Source organism: Aquarana catesbeiana, linkage group LG05, assembly GCF_042186555.1.
Source record: "Aquarana catesbeiana isolate 2022-GZ linkage group LG05, ASM4218655v1, whole genome shotgun sequence".
In the NCBI taxonomy this organism is placed as follows: Eukaryota; Metazoa; Chordata; class Amphibia; order Anura; family Ranidae; genus Aquarana; species Aquarana catesbeiana.
Genome location: NC_133328.1, coordinates 399,179,586 through 399,199,069, shown reverse-complemented (window position 1 = coordinate 399,199,069; position 19,484 = coordinate 399,179,586). Strand labels below are relative to the sequence as shown.

The 19,484-nt window shown below is 41.6% G+C and overlaps 1 protein-coding gene across 5 annotated transcripts in view; it reads left to right on the top strand.

Annotated features, from left to right (window-relative positions):
* The window catches only part of KIF13A (kinesin family member 13A), a 322,375-nt gene that overhangs the window by 218,219 nt on the left and 84,672 nt on the right, over positions 1-19,484 (top strand). For all 5 annotated transcript variants that reach the window (XM_073631119.1, XM_073631117.1, XM_073631118.1 and 2 more), the window contains exons 14-17: positions 2,070-2,200; positions 14,859-14,945; positions 15,028-15,194; positions 18,366-18,573. In XM_073631119.1, coding sequence (XP_073487220.1) covers positions 2,070-2,200; positions 14,859-14,945; positions 15,028-15,194; positions 18,366-18,573 — 593 coding nt within the window. The remainder of the gene's footprint in view (positions 1-2,069; positions 2,201-14,858; positions 14,946-15,027; positions 15,195-18,365; positions 18,574-19,484) is intronic.

Genomic DNA, 19,484 nt, shown 5'->3' with positions numbered 1-19,484 from the left:
ATTGTCCTCATTAGAGCTTTGCAGGTGCAGCAGCTGGTTGATAATTATGTAACCACTTGCATTAGACTTACTCAGAATATGGGCATAGAGAAACACACAGGGATTTCTGCAGAATTACAAAAGGTAAGGATCTGCAACAAAGTTTGTTAAAATCCTTGTAATGTACATAGATCACCCAGAGGGGAATGTTTTTTTTCTCAACAAAAGTGGAGTTACTGCTTAAGTAAATAAATCTTTGATAAGAATATACTACATTTTAATCAGCAGCCAACAGGTGGAGCTCTTGATCCCTTTTCACATTTTCCCTATCGGATGTTAAAAGCTTGTTTTTTACAGAACTTTATTGTTCATTGTTGAAATTTGCACATACACAGGAGAATGAGACCCCTTATACCCCTAAAAGAACAGCTCTTTCTGGGAAAAAATGTGTGTGTGTGTGTGTGTGTGTGTGTGTGTGTGTATATATATATTTGTTTTTGTTTTTGTTTTGCTGTCTGTGTTCCCTCACTACTGATCCTCGTGACCACTGTCTCCTGTACAGAAAGTAATGGAAAATACAAAATGTTTGAATTGTTAGAGCCCTTGCACACTGGGGCGGTTTGCAGGCGCTATTGCGCTAATAATAGCGCCTGCAAACCGCCCCGAAAGTGCCGCTACTTTCATTCCAGTGTGCAAGCCCCGAGGGCTTGCACACTGGAGCGATGCGCTGGCAGGACGGTAAAAAAAGTCCTGCTAGCAGCATCTTCGGAGCGGTGAAGAAGCGGTGTGTATACCGCTCCTTTACCGCTCCTGCCCATTGAAATCAATGGGACGGCGCGGCTATACCGCCGGCAAAGCGCCTCTGCAGAGGCGCTTTGCGGTGGTATTTAACCCTTTCTCGGCCGCTAGCGGGGGGTAAAACCGCCCCGCTAGCAGCCGCATACCGACGGTAAAACGCCGCTAATAATAGCGGCGTTTTACCGCCGACGCCGCCCCCCGCCCCAGTGTGCAAGGGCTCTAACAGAAAGAGGAAGAGAGGGAAAAGTTTTCAACTAGAAGCCTCTTCTGATGATGGTGAATCCTCTCACTTTGAAGAGATCTTCTCCTACTTCCTGTTGTGTCGCTGGGACAGAAAGTCAATAGAAACCTCCCTAATGGGGACACAGGAAGACGGAAAAAAAAAAAACTGACATTGGTCTAACCGTTATAACCATTTCCCACTCTTTATAAAACAATAAAAAGGTTTTGACCCGAAACCTGTATAGTTCCCTTTCATCTAAAGAAAGATAAACCGTTTTATTCTATCTTACCACAATGTTAACTTTTAAGCCAGGTATAGATGGTGCAATATTTCCTGCAACCACAGGTTGCATTATAGAAAATGGCTCAATTCCCCCATCAACATAGTCAGTGGGAATCCCTCCTGCGGAGCTATTGTGTTCTCCCAATGGGGGGCAGTGGGGGGGTGGGGCAGTCCTCCCTGTCAGGGGAACACAGTAATTATTGCTAGCGGCTAGCCGCTGGCAATAATCACGTAAAAAAATCAGACCTGCAGGTTTTACCCAAGTCCATATATGTCCATCTATGGCCGGCTTTAGGGGCTCTTGAATCTGTTTGGAGACATGGATCTGTTGAGTATGGCAGTTAATTAGATTTAAATGAATGTATAACCTGCCCTATCATTTTCCTTTGCTCATATTGTTTTAAATCCACTTAATTATTTTTGAGGAGGTTTAAAACAACTGAGTTGGAAATGTATGAGTTCCTGGCCTAAATATTAATCAGATTCTAAAAATATATAAGTAAAGCAAGTTCCAAAATCTGTCTTCCTATAGCAGCTTTGTCACTTTTGTCAGCTTTTTTTTCACAAAGGGACAAAACATTGATGTGTACCAAAAGGGTAAATATTTAAGACAGAAGAAAGAGGTGTATTTTTTATTTACGCAGTATGGTGCAGCACAAGCTCAGTGATGCCACCACTTATGTTCTGTTTTCAGAATTCAGTGCACAGTTGAATAGTAATTTTCTTAGTACAATTGGGTGATAACTGTGTGGATGCAATTTAATTGCCTTATGGCTATCTACAACAGGACTACACGAAGGTGGGTGCGGACACTTCTCAGGACATACAGCTTTTTGGCATTGGGATTCAACCTGAGCACTGTGTGATCGATATTGCCACCGATGGGGAGATTTCTTTAACACCAAAAGAAAATGCACGGTAAGTTGAAATAAGGCTACCATAAGGCACGGTCCAGGGAATGTGGGTACCTTTCTTCAGAAGCAGTTGGTCTTGCTCTCAGGTGGGAGTCTGGCCTTTTGTTTCCATTTAAGGACCTCTACACACCCCTGTTCTGCATCAGTCGTCCTTGTAAACTATCCTGTCTCTACTGTAAATTCTAAGATGATGACCAGTGTCTCCACCTTCTCTGCTTGATATCACATACTTTATTTAGTGCACTGGCTAAAAAAAAGAGAGTTTATGTAGGAGAAATGTGAACACATACAGTATAGAGATAGTCTGTACTCTCAACTTTGCTCATCTGTGTTAGATTTGTGTTAGATAAAACAGAAAAGGCTAAAGCCGGCCATAGAAGAAGCGATTTTAGTCTCTTGTGCTCAACTTTGCTCATGTCTTTAAGGTGGTCGTTTTGACATTTGTTTTGGATAGAACAGAGGAGGGTCAAGCCGGCCATAGATGGAGTGATAGTCTTTCCACGGGTTGCAGGAAAGCAAATCGCTCAATTCCCCCATCAACAGTCAGTGTTAATGGGGCAATCCCTCCTGCGGAGATATTGTGTTCTCCCGGTGTAGGGGGCGGAAAATGGGGAGCTGTCCCGGCCAGGAGAACACACAGTGATTATTGCTAGAGCTGCTAACAGTAATTGTATGAAAAATCCAACATACTGGTTGTACCCAAGTTCATTGTTCGATCAACTTGGGTGCTATCAGGCTGCCCATACATAGTTCAAATCACGGCCAGTCCCTGTTGAACCAGCTTAGATTCAACACTGTCTGTGGCCAGCTTTTGAATCTCTGTCAGGCTAGTTATCACTGCGTGCGTTCCCACTGAGGAAATTTCCCTTTACTCCCTGTCTTTTTCTACATACAGTAGTAGAAAGCCCCCAAACATGAGAGCAAGACCTAGCTTTGACATTTCACTATACTGTAACTGTAACCCCTCACTCTCTGCACTGGTGGCAGAAGTACAGTGCTTATAAGGAGGGTTTATCTTTTCAGTGAGAGCACAAATGGCAATAAAAGTCTGACAAAAGTTCTTACTCTTCTTTGCTATATTAATAGTAATAAAATGTTTTAGCTAAAGTTTTACTTAAAGCGGTAGTAAACCACTGGCTTTTTTTAAAAACCTGTAAGGCAATGTCATAATGTGCTAGTATGCATTGCATACTAGCACATTATGTGACGCTTACTTTAGAACAAAGCCCTCCAGCGGCATGCTGTCACCAATGAAGGTGCTTCCATCTTCACCCTGTCTTCCTTCCGGGTTCACGGACATCACTCCACGCATGCATGTGGGAGCCGCCATTTACAGCACAGGACTCTGAAGGAACAGCATGGTATGCTGTTCCTTCAGAGTGCATGCGCCGGTGATGTCACCGGCTGTATCTACAGTAAATGTCTCCCAAACAGTGCATGTTTAGGAGATATTGACACTACCTATAGGTAAGCCTTATTATAGACGTACTTATAGGTAAAATTCAGGGCTCATTCAGATGGACGCTGACACCCGTCCTGCGTACTGAGCTGCTGATCTGATTGCATGCATGTCAAATTTTGACATGAGGTTGAGTCCATTCAACCGCCGCATCTGCATCCATTTATAGAGGCTGCCTGTGCACAGTTCCAAGGCAGATGCAGAAGCGGAGAACATCTCAGCATTCAGGACAAGTTAAGGAGTACAAATGGGGAGAGTACAAATGTAAAAATATTTAAAACATTTGTGCACGGGCTTAAAGCTAAGCTGTGACCAGGCTCTTGACATTCAAATATTTCCACAATTTTAACAAATTGTAAATAAGCATTAAAACTAGCCTTCACTGTCATCTGTAACTAGGGGCAATGTGGAGAAATGCATCCTCAAAGTTCACAAAAGAATTGGCCTAGAAGTTCAAGTCTGCTTTTGACATTCTGCTCTTCCCTCTGCCTGTTTTAGGCCTAGTTTACACTTACAGTTGAGAGGCTGTAAAACCACATGGTTGATCTGGATTTTTACAACTCCTCCAAGCTCTCCCCCTTAATCTGCAAGAGCAGCGAACGGGTGTACAAATGCCATGGGTTTGATGCTTTGCATCATGGTGCAGAAAAAATGTCCCCCCCGTCCTGTTCGCTGGGCAATACCACTCATAGTATGTAATCCATTCACCTGAATGAGGTCGCCCCACAACCGTGTGCAATACATGCAGTTGCAGTATGGTGATGCAGGTTTTTAGGCCCCATGCACACTGAAGTTCATAAACGAACGTTTTTGGGGGTTTGGGTGTTATTTTTAACAGCCCATAAACTCCCCTCTATGTTATCCTATGTGTCCATGCACACATGGACGTTTTTGGATGTTTATCAGCAGTGGAGTTTATGGGCTGTTTTCTGAACACCATAAAATCGTGTTCAGGAGTCGTTTTTCTGACCACAAAAAAAGCCAAATGCTCCTAAATGCTGATGAACGTCAATAAAAACATGGCTCACCAGCATTTTTTTAACGCTTTTGATCTATTGGAAAAAAAAACCGCTAATGCGGAAAAACGCTAAAAAACACTAATAAACCCTATTGCAAAAACGTTAAAAAACGTTGAAAGACTCACTGCAAAGCTACTGGCGTTTTTATAACATTATTTTAACGTCCAGTGTGCATGGAGCCTCAGAGGTTAAACCAGGCGGTCAGTAGGTAGCATACCACCTCCTCTCCACCTGTCGATTTCCATTTGAATAGCAATTAACCGTGGATCACTCTTCAGAGGGTTGACACCAGTATAAACAAGCCTTAACTGCTTTGTGTTTACATTAAAAATTGGAAGGCTGGCAGGGTGCAGGTTCAGGGCTGTCTAGACTACCACCCAGGTTCAGAATGTCCATAGCTTGGTCACATTTCTACTTTAACACAGAAAATGCAAAATAGCCATTTATGATGAGTGTGAGATGTCAGTAAGTTATTGTTTATGTTGTAAGATGAGCTGTTGCCATTAGTTTAGACCAGGAACTTTTTTTATTTGCTTAACAACTAAGTCCACATTGTAAATTCAAGTTTAATTTTTAATATGTGACTTTATTTCAGGAGTGGCTATGAGTAAACTATATAATGATTTCCATCCAGCCACTTAGTAGTTATACTGTTGCCTATTTTGTTCATTTCCATGCACGCCCCCCATTAATAACACGTGTCAGCTGCATAATGGACCTGTATCCTCCTGTGCTTTAGGCATTTGTCAGCTGCAGTTATTATCCTGTGATCATTAAAAACTGCAGAGTAAGATATTCACCCTGACAGCTGTGTGTAGAGCTGTTATTCATGATGATGGTGTTATTGTTAAACGTGCTAATAAAATGGACAAACCCTACAGACCACTGTCCTATGGGGGCTGTTAAATTCAGCCCAGCACTATGAAGTTTTCTCTGTCATCCAAATGAGTGATTGTGATCCGACTTTTCTTTGCTGGGTGCCAGAAGGCTTGATTTATGTGTCTGATAATGGTTAATCAGACTAATTAGGGAGCCCTTGCTACATCTGGGACGTTAATTATTGTTACAGTGTAAACTAGAGCTACCTGTAACCATGACATGTGCAGTGAGGAACTAAGCTACTGAAGCTAAACTCAAGGCAGGTAAAAAAGAAAATGGAGGCCTATTATAAAAAAAAAAACATGGGGGCTACAATTACTGATTACTTCTTCTAAAAATGTTAGTTACCTGGCAGTTATAATCCAGTTGCTTCAGTATTTTGAGGCACTATTTAGAAACAATTATGCAGACTTATGCATGGCTTTCTGATCTGCATACTCCTCTCTTTGTAACATATTGAGGCCACAAATCATCTATGACAGCTCCCTTATTTCTTTCAGGGCAGAGTTACTAAAATTGTCATTAAATCCTGATGAGACTATAAAGGTTCTGGGGCCCATTATAGAGAATACAGAGCTGGATCTCTGGGTGTTAGTAAATCTGAGCATGGGGGATTATTTTGCCCTCTTATTTCTTTCATTATCAGTAGTAAAGTCATCATTACTTTGGTGCTTTAAACCAGTGGTTCTCAACCCTGTCCTCAAGTACCCCCAACAGGCCATGTTTTGGGAATTTCTCTTAGATAAAATAGCTGTCCAAAATACCAAGCCATTGACTCTGATTTAAAGCACCTGTGCAAGAAAAAGGAAAACCTGCAAACATGGCCTGGAGGAGATGCCCTTCACTTTGATCTGACCCACCTGGAGCGGTGATATTCTCCCTCTGCAAACATGGCCTGTTAGGCCCCTTTCACACTGGGGCGGTGGGGGCATCGGCGGTAAAACAGCGCTGTTTTACCGTCGTTTTTGCAGCTGTATTCGGCCGCTAGCGGTGCGATTTTAACCCCCGCTGGCGGCCGAAAAGAGGTTAAATCCGCTCATACAGCGCAGCTATAGCCGCGGTATTACCGCGGTATAGCCGCGCTGTCCCATTGATTTCAATGGGCAGGAGCGGTTTAGGAGCGGTGAATACACCGCTCCTTCACCGCTCCAAAGAAGCGGTTGGCAGGACTTTTTTTTACCGTCCTGCCAGCGCACCGCTTCAGTGTGAAAGCCCTCGGGCTTTCACACTGAACAAACAGCGGAGGCTGTTTAGGGGCGGTTTGCAGGCGGTATTTTTAGCGCAATAACGCCTGAAAAACGCCCCAGTGTGAAAGGGGCCTATGGGGTACTTGAGGACAGGGTTGAGAAACAATGCTTTAAACAAATATACATGCTCCATGCAAAGCCTTGTTTCCATTGGAACATTGCAGTCTTAGAAGGAAATCAACTATGACAGCTCCCCTATTTCTTTTAGGGCAGATTTACTAAAATCGTCATTAAATCCTGATAACACTATAAAGGTTCAGGGGCCTATTATAGAAAATACAGAGCTGGATCTCTGGGTGTTAAGTTAATTCTGAGCATGGGGGATTCTTTTGCCCTCTTATTTCTTTCATTAGCAGTAGTAAAGTCATTATTACTTTGACGCTTAAAACATATGCCAGAGCTTTACATGCTCCATATAAAAAAGTTTGTTTCTATTGGATAACATATACAGTTGTGTTCTTTAATTCGAAGCAAAGGAAAAGTGAACCTTTTTATGTGATGCACCAGCAGTTTAAAGTGAAACTAAAAACCATAACCTTATTCTCCAAAAACAATCCAAAAACAATCCATACACATCCACTACTTAAAATGATTACAGAGGTTCGTTTTTTAAAAGAGCAGAGCAGCCCAGATCCTCTTGTTCTCGGGTCCCCTGCTCCTGGCCCCCCCCCCCTCCTTGATCAGTGCCCCCAATAGCAAGTCCCTTGCTATGGGAGCACTGGTGCATGCTCGCTCCTGAACGCCAGTCTATGCGTCCATAAGACACATAGAGCCACGGTCTGGCCCCACTCTCCCCATTGGCTCACTGGCTGTAATTGATAACAGTGGGATTGACAGCCATTGGTTCCTGCTGCTGTGTCTCAGCCAATTAGGACAAATAGACCCGGGACAGCCAAGGATTCCATGCCTATTGCTGGATCAAGAGGGGGCTCAGGTGAATATTAGGAGAGCTGTGGGGGTAGCAGCACACAGAAGGTTTTTTTTACCTTCATGATAGAATGCATGAAGATAAAAAAAACTCCAGACTTTACAACCACTTTAAAGTGGTTGTAAACCCAGATTAAAAAAAAAAAAAAAATGCAAGACAAAGGCATAATGAGCTAGTATGCATCCCATACTAACTCATTATAAAATACTTACCTTAGAACGATGCACCACTGTGACCGGCGACATGTTGTCCCTGGGTTACTTCCGGGTTTGTGGGCTCTGGCTCTGTGATTGGCCGGAGTCACAATGATGTCACTACCGCGCATGCGAGCTGCCGGTAACGGCACAGCATGAATGAATTAATGATTTGTATAGCGCTGCAAATGCGAACTGAATCGCCTCCAGGCGCTAGATCCTTCCTGTGTTGTCCAGCTTCTTAGAAGAGGTAGGTCACGGGCGAGCCATTTCTTCAGTGTGCATGTGCCGATTACGTATCTCCTAAATATCTCCTAAACAGTGCAATTTTAGGAGAAATTCACGGTATCTACAGGTAAGCCTTATTATAGGCTTACCTGTAGGTAAAAGTGGTTGTACAGGGTTTAAAAAAAAACTTTAATAGCCCTGTAATCTGTTCTTCATTAAATTGTTTCTTGCTGTGTTTTTCTACCTCCTCATAATGTCCTTCTTGAGCATCTAAAACTCCTCTTTTCCCTCTCACTTCTGTTTGTTTTGAGTTATGCACACTACAACTCTCATAGTTCTAGTCTATCTCAGGAGCAAGCAAGAGAGGGTGGCTACATTCCTACAAAGAGACCATGGCGAGTGAACACCCTTTAATAGGAAGTTGGATCACAGCAGCAAAAAACTGAATTTGGAGATTTAGACGAGGCCAAGAAGAACAGAAGATACTTTTCTAAATTAGGAATTCATACTTGAATATGAACCAGAGTCACTTTAAATTAGTTTAGTAGGCTTTAAGAGACCGGTGGAAACTCGGGATTAGAACATACTTCAAAAGTATTTACTTCCTTGTTATTTAAATTTCCAAGAATAAATACACTATACAAATGGAAGTTATGTGCAGCATAAAGGCAAAGAGTTAATGTCCCTGAACAAAAGGACACAGTCTTCTATTCCGGGCTCCGTGTTTCACAGTGAATGTCTTGCAATGGCATGTCTGACATGTGAGCCAGCACAATAGCCCAGAGTTGGGAGCTGTAGTGTGCCAGCCAGGGTGTGATCCAGACAGTGGGGTTGCTGACTGTAAGAGAAGCCTAGGGGAGGAGTTGGATGGCAGATGGAAGGAGTGACACACATAGCAGGAATGAATAGGAAACATGATAGGCAGAGGAAGTGCAAAGTGCTTTGGATGCAGTCAGCATTTATTTGGCTGATTTATAAAGAAAAACCTGTTCGTTTCTGTGTGTGTCAGTGCACAAAATGTTATACTGGGGATCTGGGCTTTCCAAGACTTCCACCGGCGGTTTCAATATTACATAACCTAATATGTCTGGGACAAAAAAAGGATTACAATACAAAATCAATCTTCTACTTTCAATGTGCTGTCATTGTATTGTCTCTGGAGAAAGAGCTATGGGCTCTTTGGCTAGCTTTCCTGAAAACAGCATTTCCCGTAGCCATATGAGTTACACTGTATACGTTTGTTATTTTATGTATTTTATATATTTTGTTATTTTATCCTTCAAAGTCTTGTATCATAATCTTCAGTTCTGAAAAATAAATAATACATTAGTGTGAGATTGTATTTCCCCAAAATGTAATGAACATTTATTTATCAGTATTTATTTTAATATAATGCCACGAGTTATTTTCTTACCACCATAATCGGTTCCCTTTCCTGCTCTCCTCAATAGACAGCTCATTCAAACCTTCTGTCTAAATACCAGTCAGAAGCTAGTGAACATTTTAGGATATAAAAAAAAAAAAGAAAAATGTGGTATATTCATCAGATCTGTGCATTAAATGCTTACCAGGGCCCAATTTGCCCAGTCCTAATTTAGAGTGTAAAGATGTCACCCCCCCCCCCCCATAGACCATTTCTGGTAGTGCAGGGAGGAAGAATATGCATGGCACCTTGGGTGATATAGGAGCACCCTGATGAGCTAACAATAGCATTGTGGAAACAGAGAGTCGGATGGGGTGAACGGTCTTTTCAACTTGAAATGCTGCCTCAAGTACTGTTAAGAGGCAGTATTTCCTGACAGGGACTTTTTTATTAGGAGGTCTCATAGGTAAAGCTGCAACACATTCCTCCTTTAAGGAAAAAAATTTTGAAGAACAACTTTAAATTAAAATAACTGATTGCTAAACCAATTGAGTATTTTGTTACTTATTCCATAGTTGAAGCAATAAGCACATTTCAAGCCCCAAAAAATGTGCTTAAAAAGTCAGTTCACCCAAAAGTGTTATTTTGATTATAGATGGAATCTGATGGGCTCTTTCAGCCCCTGGCTTCTCATGGGTTGGGTATTAGCAGTTTTGAGATCTAACATAATTGTTTACTATTGTTTTTGCCCACCTGAGAGTTTTTGGAGTTCCCACCCATCTTCACATGTTTCAGTATCTTCGGTTTCTTTTTTCATAATATACACCAATTAAAAATCCAACATGGAGATTGAAGTCCCTCATTTCAGGTGTAGATATCCCCCCCTAATCAAGTTCCTGTCTTGTCTTGTTTGGACTGACTGTTTTTAAGTGCTTATGAGCACTTACTCAAGAAAGACAAGTGAACCCAATACTCACGCTATCAGTATGGTTCTGTATGTTGTGGGATGTGTTCGTAAAGGGATTGTCCTGTGAATATAATTGAGTCTTATGCCCCGTACATACGATCGGACATTGATCGGACATTCTGACAACAAAATCCATGGATTTTTTTCTGACGGATGTTGGCTCAAACTTGTCTTGCATACACACGGTCACACAAAGTTCTTGGAAAATCCGATCGTTCTGAACGCGGTGACGTAAAACACGTACGTTGGGACTATAAATGGGGCAGTAGCCAATAGCTTTCGTCTCTTAATTTATTCTGAGCATGCGTGGCACTTTGTGCGTCAGATTTGTGTACACACGATCGGAATTTCCGACAGCGGAATTTGTTGTCAGAAAATTTTATAGCAAGCTCTCAAACTTTGTGTGTTGGAAATTCCGATGGAAAATGTGTGATGGAGCCCACACACGGTCGGAATTTCCGACAACAGGGTCCTATCACACATTTTCCGTCGGAAAATCTGACCGTGTGTACAGGGCATTAGGCTTGTTTTTTTTCTGTCTAGCATTTTGACCATTTTTCTTATGGTAAACACTACAATTTTCCAAAACTGCATATTTTATTTGAGCTGTATACATGTCTTTACCAACTTGCATACAGTTTTTTGCTGATAGAAAATCACATAGAAACAGAATTCTATCTCTCCTCCTGGAGAACATTTCTGTACTTTGTATTGCCTCTGACTAGCACACAGAAAAAAATAATAGCTACAGTTGCTGTGTGGGCTGATTTCTATCTTCAAATTATTTTACCATTGCAATGCTATCATGTATTTTTTCTTTGTAATCAACTTAAAAAAAAAAGTGTATTACATCCATTATTTTGAAAGTGAAAGAACTTGGAAGTTCATAAGCAAATAAAGAAGGCAAAAGGATTCCAACCACTTTCCACCGACCTGGTGCATATATGCGGCCTCTCGGTGGGTGGGCCTAGATAAACACTTCACTGTGCTGAGAGAGCGCTCCCTGCACACTCCCAGCACAGCACTTAACGCATACCGGAAAGCTCCTAAAGCATACTTGCGATCAGGAGCTTTCCGATCACGTTACCGATGTAAATGCCAATCACAGTGGTCACATGATTTGGAATTCCCCCCTCCGTCTCCCAGCATTTAGGTCCAGTTAAAACGCTGGTGGCGGCGGAAATGGGTTAAAGGATAAGTCACTACCCGCCCCCCCCCCCCTTTGCAGGTAAAACAATGGTGCATTTTTTTATTTTTTTTATTGGGACCTGTAAAGCATTGCACCCATAATCAGCAGATCACAGGTGCCTTGCAGGACTCCTGCAGACTCTCTGTGCAAGCTGTCTGCTCATATTAGCTCATACCAGCAGGCAGTTACACACCAAAAGGAAGCCTCAATTAACTACCTAGAGCACTCAACAGTGCCCTGGTAGTTCCTTGAGAATTACAAGCCGCCAGAGGGGCCACCATTAATATTGATTGGACCCAGGACAAAAATTTTCTTGGGCCTGTTGGGTTTTTCCTTAACAATTAGTGCTGCCGGCTACAGCCGGAAACACTGATCATTGTACTCTGTCAGTGGGGGAGGCTCCCCACTGTCAGAATAAAATGCCAGAGTGGGAGGGATTTGAGGTGGATGGGGAAATCAGCTCATTTTTTTTCATTCAACCCGCTGGTTGAGCAAAACAAAAAAAAATTAACCATGTATGGCCAGCCTAAATCATATGGAAAATTTGTATCCATACCTTACACTTGAAGAGTAGCTCGGGAAGAATGAAGAGAAGCTAGAGATGAATGAGGAGGAGCTTGGGAAGAATGAAGAGGAGCTCAGGAGGAAATAGAGAAGAATAAGGAGGAGCTCGGGAAGAATGAGGAGGTGCTCAGGAAGAACTGGGGAAGAATGAAGAGGAGCTCAGGAGGAACTGGAGAAAAATGAGGAGCAGCTCAGGAAGAATGATGGGGGAATAAAGAGGAGCTCAGGAAGAAGCCTGCAAAGGAGAAGAAGGAGCCCAGGATGACTGAGGCTCTGCAGAAGGCTCTACAGAATTGGCTCCACCAAATGAGCCACAAAAGGCAATGAGTAATTAGAAGAATTTCTCGTTTTCAGCCGGCTCAGTTTCTTGGACTTTTCGTCCACGTCTCTCCGTGTGTTTTGGCTGGTCGCATCCATTTGAGTTTCTATTAAGGAGATGAGACAGATGCTGATTATTGTGTAGATTGGATCCATCGACTGAAGGAAATTGTACCCATATTATCCATGTTTGTTGGTCACTTGCTGGCTGAAGTCATCTGGTGAGCGCATTATTTATCTCACTTTGGGTGGAGCACTGCCTATTTGGAGCATTGAAGCACTTTAATTCACAGATCACGGTGTTGGAAAATATATATTGGACTGATTGTTTACAGAAACCATGAGTTTTATCCATTTTATTATCTTATGATTTAATTAATTTCCTATTGAGTTTCATATATACAGTGGGGATGGAAAGTATTCAGACCCCCTTAAATTTTTCACTCTTTGTTACATTGCAGCCATTTGCTAAAATCATTAAAGTTCATTTTCATCCTCATTAATGTACACACAGCACCCCATATTGACAGAAAAACACAGAATTGTTGACATTTTTGCAGATTTATTAAAAAAGAAAAACTGAAATATCACATGGTCCTAAGTATTCAGACCCTTTGCTGTGACACTCATATATTTAACTCAGGTGCTGTCCATTTCTTCTGATCATCCTTGAGATGGTTCTACACCTTCATTTGAGTCCAGCTGTGTTTTATTATACTGATTGGACTTGATTAGGAAAGCCACACATCTGTCTATATAAGACCTTACAGCTCACAGTGCATGTCAGAGCAAATGAGAATCATGAGGTCAAAGGAACTACCTGAAGAGTTCAGAAACAGAATTGTGGCAAGGCACAGATCTGGCCAAGGTTACAAAATATTTCTGCTGCATTTAAGGTTCCTAAGAGCACAGTGGCCTTCATAATCCTTAAATGGAAGACGTTTGGGATGACCAGAACCCTTCCTAGAGCTGGCCGTCTGGCCAAACTGAGCTATCGTGGGAGAAGAGCCTTGGTGAGAGAGGTAAAGAAGAACCCAAAGATCACTGTGGCTGAGCTCCAGAGATGCAGTCGGGAGAAAGTTGTAGAAAGTTCAACCATCACTGCAGCCCTCCACCAGTCGGGGCTTTATGGCAGAGTGGCCCGACGGAAGCCTCTTCTCAGTGCAAGACACATGAAAGCCCGCATGGAGTTTGCTAAAAAACACCTGAAGGACTCCAAGATGATGAGAAATAAGATTCTCTGGTCTGATGAGACCAGCCAAGTACAGGGATATCCTGGATGAAAACCTCCAGAGTGCTCAGGACCTCAGACTGGGCTGAAGGTTTACCTTCCAACAAGACAATGACCCTAAGCACACAGCTAAAATAATGAAGGAGTGGCTTCACAACAACTCCGTGACTGTTCATGAATGGCCCAGCCAGAGCCCTGACTTAAACCCAATTGAGCATCTCTGGAGAGACCTAAAAATGGCTGTCCATCAACGTTTACTATCCAACCTGACAGAACTGGAGAGGATCTGCAAGGAGGAATGGCAGAGGATCCCCAAATCCAGGTGTGAAAAACTTGTTGCATCTTTCCCAAAAAGACTCATGGCTGTATTAGATCAAAAGGGTGCTTCTACTAAATACTGAGCAAAGGGTCTGAATTTTTAGGACCGTGTGATATTTCCGTTTTTCTTTTTTAATAAATCTGCAAAAATGTCAACAATTCTGTGTTTTTCTGTCAATATGGGGTGCTGTGTGTACATTAATGAGGAAAAAAAATGAACTTTAATGATTTTAGCAAATGGCTGCAATATAACAAAGAGCGAAAAATTTAAGGGGTTCTGAATACTTTCTGTCTCCACTGTATATATTTATTGTGCACATTTCTTACACAGATTTACACTGATTTTGATAACACACCAGCATTTAATGGTTCATTTATTATTTTATTTATTTTGCTAAATCGTGCATTTCCCTTGCTTGACCAGTTAGCGCCCTTTTGATTATTATTCACACTTTTATTAGTATTTCACTAATTTTAGGAGCAGCACTGGCACATAATCACTGAACAGATAGTAGTTGGCGCCATCCCCTTCTTGTTTATACAGCCTTGTATATATGTCTTAGTGACCTTAAATTGTCCGTTCCTGCAAGGGCAGCAACCTGGGTGAATACATAAAAGTTCTCTGTAAGGTGTTACAAAGTATGTTGGCAATTACTGCATATCAAAGAATACATACATTTGTACTGTTTATATTTCTCTCTTTTCTTTACATGTAAGCAGTGTCTTTGTTATTATGCCATGTGTCTTATTTTCTGTAGGACATGTGTAAATGGGGTGCAGATATGCTTCACAACCCCCTTGTGGCACGGAGACAGGATCCTTTGGGGAAACAACCATTTCTTCAGGTAGCTATGATCACATATCCTTCTCTTGTTTATAATTCAGATGGATATTTATTCTAATCTACCATTTATAATGTGTCATCAGGCTGAACCTGCCAAACAGGAAACGAAAAGACTGGCTGAAGGAATTTGAGAAAGAAGCTAGTAATACTGAAACTGATCTGGATGCGACAAGTGAAGCTTCATCAGAACCAGACTATAATTATGAATTTGCACAGATGGAAGTGATAATGAAGGCTTTGAACAGCAATGGTTAGTAATTTAGGCTCTAAGCCAGAAGCTACTATAGAATTGACATGCTTTTCTGCTGCTAGGGAAAAGATTAAAAAGTGCCTAGTTTCTTTTGAATAAATTTTCTTTGAATATTGCAAAACATTTGCACCACTCCTTTCTGTAAATATGTATTCTCTGTAGTTATAGTTTTCAGTATTTCATTAATGGAAACCTCTCAGATCCTTATCTCTCTCAGAAGATCCTATCGAGCCTTGGAGGTAGCTATAATCTGCTTGCTAGAAGTGATTCTGGGTTTGTTCTCTTGCACAATAACTCATCACCATGTAGCTAGCATTTTCTCAGAGGGTCCAGTGATGACAGCCACCAGTGGTGCTCCTCAGCAGAACCAAGCAAGGAGGGATCAAGCAGGCTCCCCTCTATTGGCTGGTTGTTAAAAGCTGCAGGGGGCAATTACACGAATAGTCACCCTGCAAATTAAAGAAAACTCCTGCATAAAGGCAAAATTTCACATTACATTACTACAGAGGTTTAGAACAAATACACAAAGATTTAATAAGAATAACCTAGCCTCTTGTATTTTGATGGTCATTTGAGGTAGAGAGGAGGCATAGTGACCTTACAATTTCCACCTTGTCCAATTGGGGAATACCTATTCAATGAAAAAAATACATGGACTTCTATGAATGGTGGCAATGCAGAGCCAGTGACCCCCTGTGGTCAGTGTGCAGAAGGAAAGCTGCTTTACCAGGAATCGGAAGATCGTGGCTATCACTGTAATTACTTCAAACTGGACTAATGCAATTATGCAATAAAGATCATACCTTGAGTTCAGCTTTAAAGAACAGTCTTAGGAAGTTTGTCATCCCCATCTGTGATTTCTGCAAGTCCAGTAGGCTTCTTGTGTTGACTATAGCATATAACAAATTGGTGTCCCTTTTGTCTATTAAAATGACCATACTGGGATGGGCAGCCTGGCATACTGTATATAACATACATAACCATTTAACATTCAGAGTGGATTGGTGTGGAGACACCCACACACAGTTAGCACAGACACTCATCGCAGCATAAACCCCATGTCAGTGCTCCCATCCATAGTTCAGCAGGCTTTCAACAGTGGGGTTAAAGCCAGATCTGAATATTCTGGCCAGCAGCTTTCCCCGGGGTTGCTTTATGACATTAAGCTTCTCCCACTTTCTGCACATCGCTTCCTTGCTCGTACACTAAACTCAGTCATGTGAGATTGTGTTGATTGAGTCACCTCTCAGTCATTGCTTTTTTTTAAATATATCTATAGGATAAAAATAAATACATTAAAGATTCAAATGAATAAATATACGTAATTGGTGAGGAAATATAGGTTTTACCTGTGTAAAGGTGTTTAAAAAATGTATCTACTGTATATGTCCATTGTAAAAAGCAGTACTTTTATTTAATACTGAAAAAAAACAGTATATCACTGGTCTGATTTTGTGCTGAGGAAGAAGCGATTGGAGCACATCATGTAACCGAGAACTACTGGACCTCTTCTATGTGGGAATCCTTCTACAGGATCTTCCCTCCTGCCCGGTGGAGCGAGATCATCGACTACTTGCACCATGGCTGGCACAAAGGTCTAATGTTGAATTGTGCATGGACCTGGTTTGACTGCTTGGGCGCTGTGCATATTGTATTGACAGTTATTGTGCTATTAGAGGCTCTTGTCTTAAACTTGATAAACACAAATGGCAGAAAAACTGTTAAGGTATGTTGATGCATTATTTGAAGGAAATAGGGGGGGATTCAGTAAAGACCTAATGACACTTTTCTGCTAGTAAGACAGTTTAAAATGCCTGTGACAGATTCAAAAATTCCTGCTACCCATTTTGGTAGCTTTATTGACGTGCAGCAGATTCAAGTAGTATCTAATAGTTCAAAATTTTACATAGTGGCAATATGACTGCATCAAATTCAAAAATAATTACGTCCAGTTCACAGATAATGAAACTGGAGGTAATTAACAAATGTAAGTTGGCGTACAGAGAGGGCCACAATGTCTGTATCTGTACGCTGTGTAACAGGCGGCATATTTACCCTCTCATTACCTGTCACTGATTGTTAAGAATGCTGTGGGCTTCATAGCTGACAGCCACCTAGCAACAGGTGATACTAACATTAGGTGGAGCCTGATGGGGAAACAGAGGCCCTAGTTCCCTGTCAGTCTGCTTTCTCCTTGTGATTAACAGCAAGCAGTAAGCAGATTCTGCCTTTGATGGTCAGGCACTCGCCGTACATGGAGATTTTCTAGCATGTTGGAAAATATCCTTGGGAGTTGGCCAAATACTTACTTCTGTTATGCAGCAAAGGAAAGGGTCAAAGTACTGCATATAAGCTGCTGTAAATATGGGGCAAGTTATGGCAACTCTTTCGACAATGGGCAGATATTTATGACATTTGCCAATCTATGGCCACCTTAGGTTGAAGTTGCATTTAGCATTATAATTCAAAGAATATGATACATTGTTATACTGTTTTGTTAATTTTATAATTGCCTTATATTGGCACAAAGTTCTATGTATTTCAACCCACAATTCTAAGCTGACTTTGGCAGCCTCCTATGATGGGTCCTATCTATGATAGATGTAGAAAAAAACTTTAAAGATGACTGGTGGCAGTTGGGTAATATAGAATAGTTCTACCAACAGCTACAAAAACTAGAGAAATTTTGTATACCCAGAATAGAGCTACATGATCCCCAAAATTAAATCAACTTGTTGTGTACTCTATTGGATATAAACCTATTAACCTTGAGAAAAGTTTGGGGGCCTAGAACAAAGAAAACAATGCCACACACCCAGCAAGCTTTTGTAATTATGCCAATGGCTATCTAATGTTGCTTTTTTTTTTTTTTTTTTTTTTACTCATTTCCAATTCCTGCTTTTGAGTGTTGCACAAGACTTTATTTAATATCTTGTCATGTACAGCATGGCTTGCATACATGATGATACTTTGTTTTATTGACGTATGACTTACATGCTTGTTGTGTTCTTTATCTATTTACCCATATTTCAATTTTGTATGAAGTGAGAGCCTTCAAATAAATATATATATTTTAACGTTTCAGTATCATCTCTTAAAAATACTTGTACTCATAGCAAGTAATGATGACTGTGCTAATCCAAGATTTTCACCAATGGTATGTTTCTGCAGATCCTGTCCACACTGTTGTTCAAGTCCTAGAGAAACAGTATTTGGAGGAGAAGAGAAATGCTCTGGAAGAACAGCGGCTCATGTATGAGAGGGAGCTAGAACAGCTACGACATCAGCTATCCCCAGAAAGACACCAGCACAGCAATGAGCGCCTCTCCTACACCTCTCAAACAACACAGCAGAAGATGAACATGTGGGCAGAGGAGAGGTAAGATCATAATATTCAGATATAGCTTTAGTGGGATTATGTGTGTGTTAAAATGTTATGTGGAAAACTATAATGCTGAGGATGTAGACACAGTGTTAAGTTTGGTCCCTCACTTCTTTGGGTATAAAGCCTAAATGCATACACCTACAGAGCACATTAAGGTGATCCTGGTCTCCTGTTGTTTCCATTGTTGAACAGAAACGCCTATCTGATTAAGTTTCACTTTATCACTGTGGCTTGAGTTTCCAACGCCTCCTAGCCAAACTCTAGCAATGTCATCCCACTGTTCAATCAGGGTGTCAGGAAAGGCTTGCTGGGAACAGTAGTTCTGCACAAGCTGGTGCGTGATTGCGGGTGCCTATGCGCATGCGCGTATGTTTCCCGGCGCCAGGCGGGCTATTTAAACTCAGCTGTTACACTGAAGCTTTGCTGTCTGATCTACAGCGTTCCCTGTGAGTTACTTGCTTATCTGATCTATTCCTGTTATTACCCGGCTTGCCCTGTGACTACCTCTGCTATCCGGAACTACTTCCCAGCTGTTGATCCTGCCAGGCACTCGTGCTACCTTGTACTCCGCACCTCCTGTTCACTCTATCAGGGGCCGCGTGTCGGGGGCAAAAATGTGACACAGGGTGTCCTTACTGGACACTGAGGCAGTATCATTGGACAGAAAAAAGTCCAACTCGGCCAAAAGGTCAGCACAGGCCACACAATAACAAGCTGAAAAAAAATCAGAGTGAGTGTGTATATCCATTTTTCAGCACTGATCTTTTCTGTGCAGTCTTGTATCTATATTTTCGGGCCTTCTATCCTCTTATTATACATAAGCCTCTTTTCCCTGTCTTTAGACCATGGGTGCTCAACTGGCGGCCCTACAGCTGTTGCAAAACTACAAGTCCCATGAGGCACTG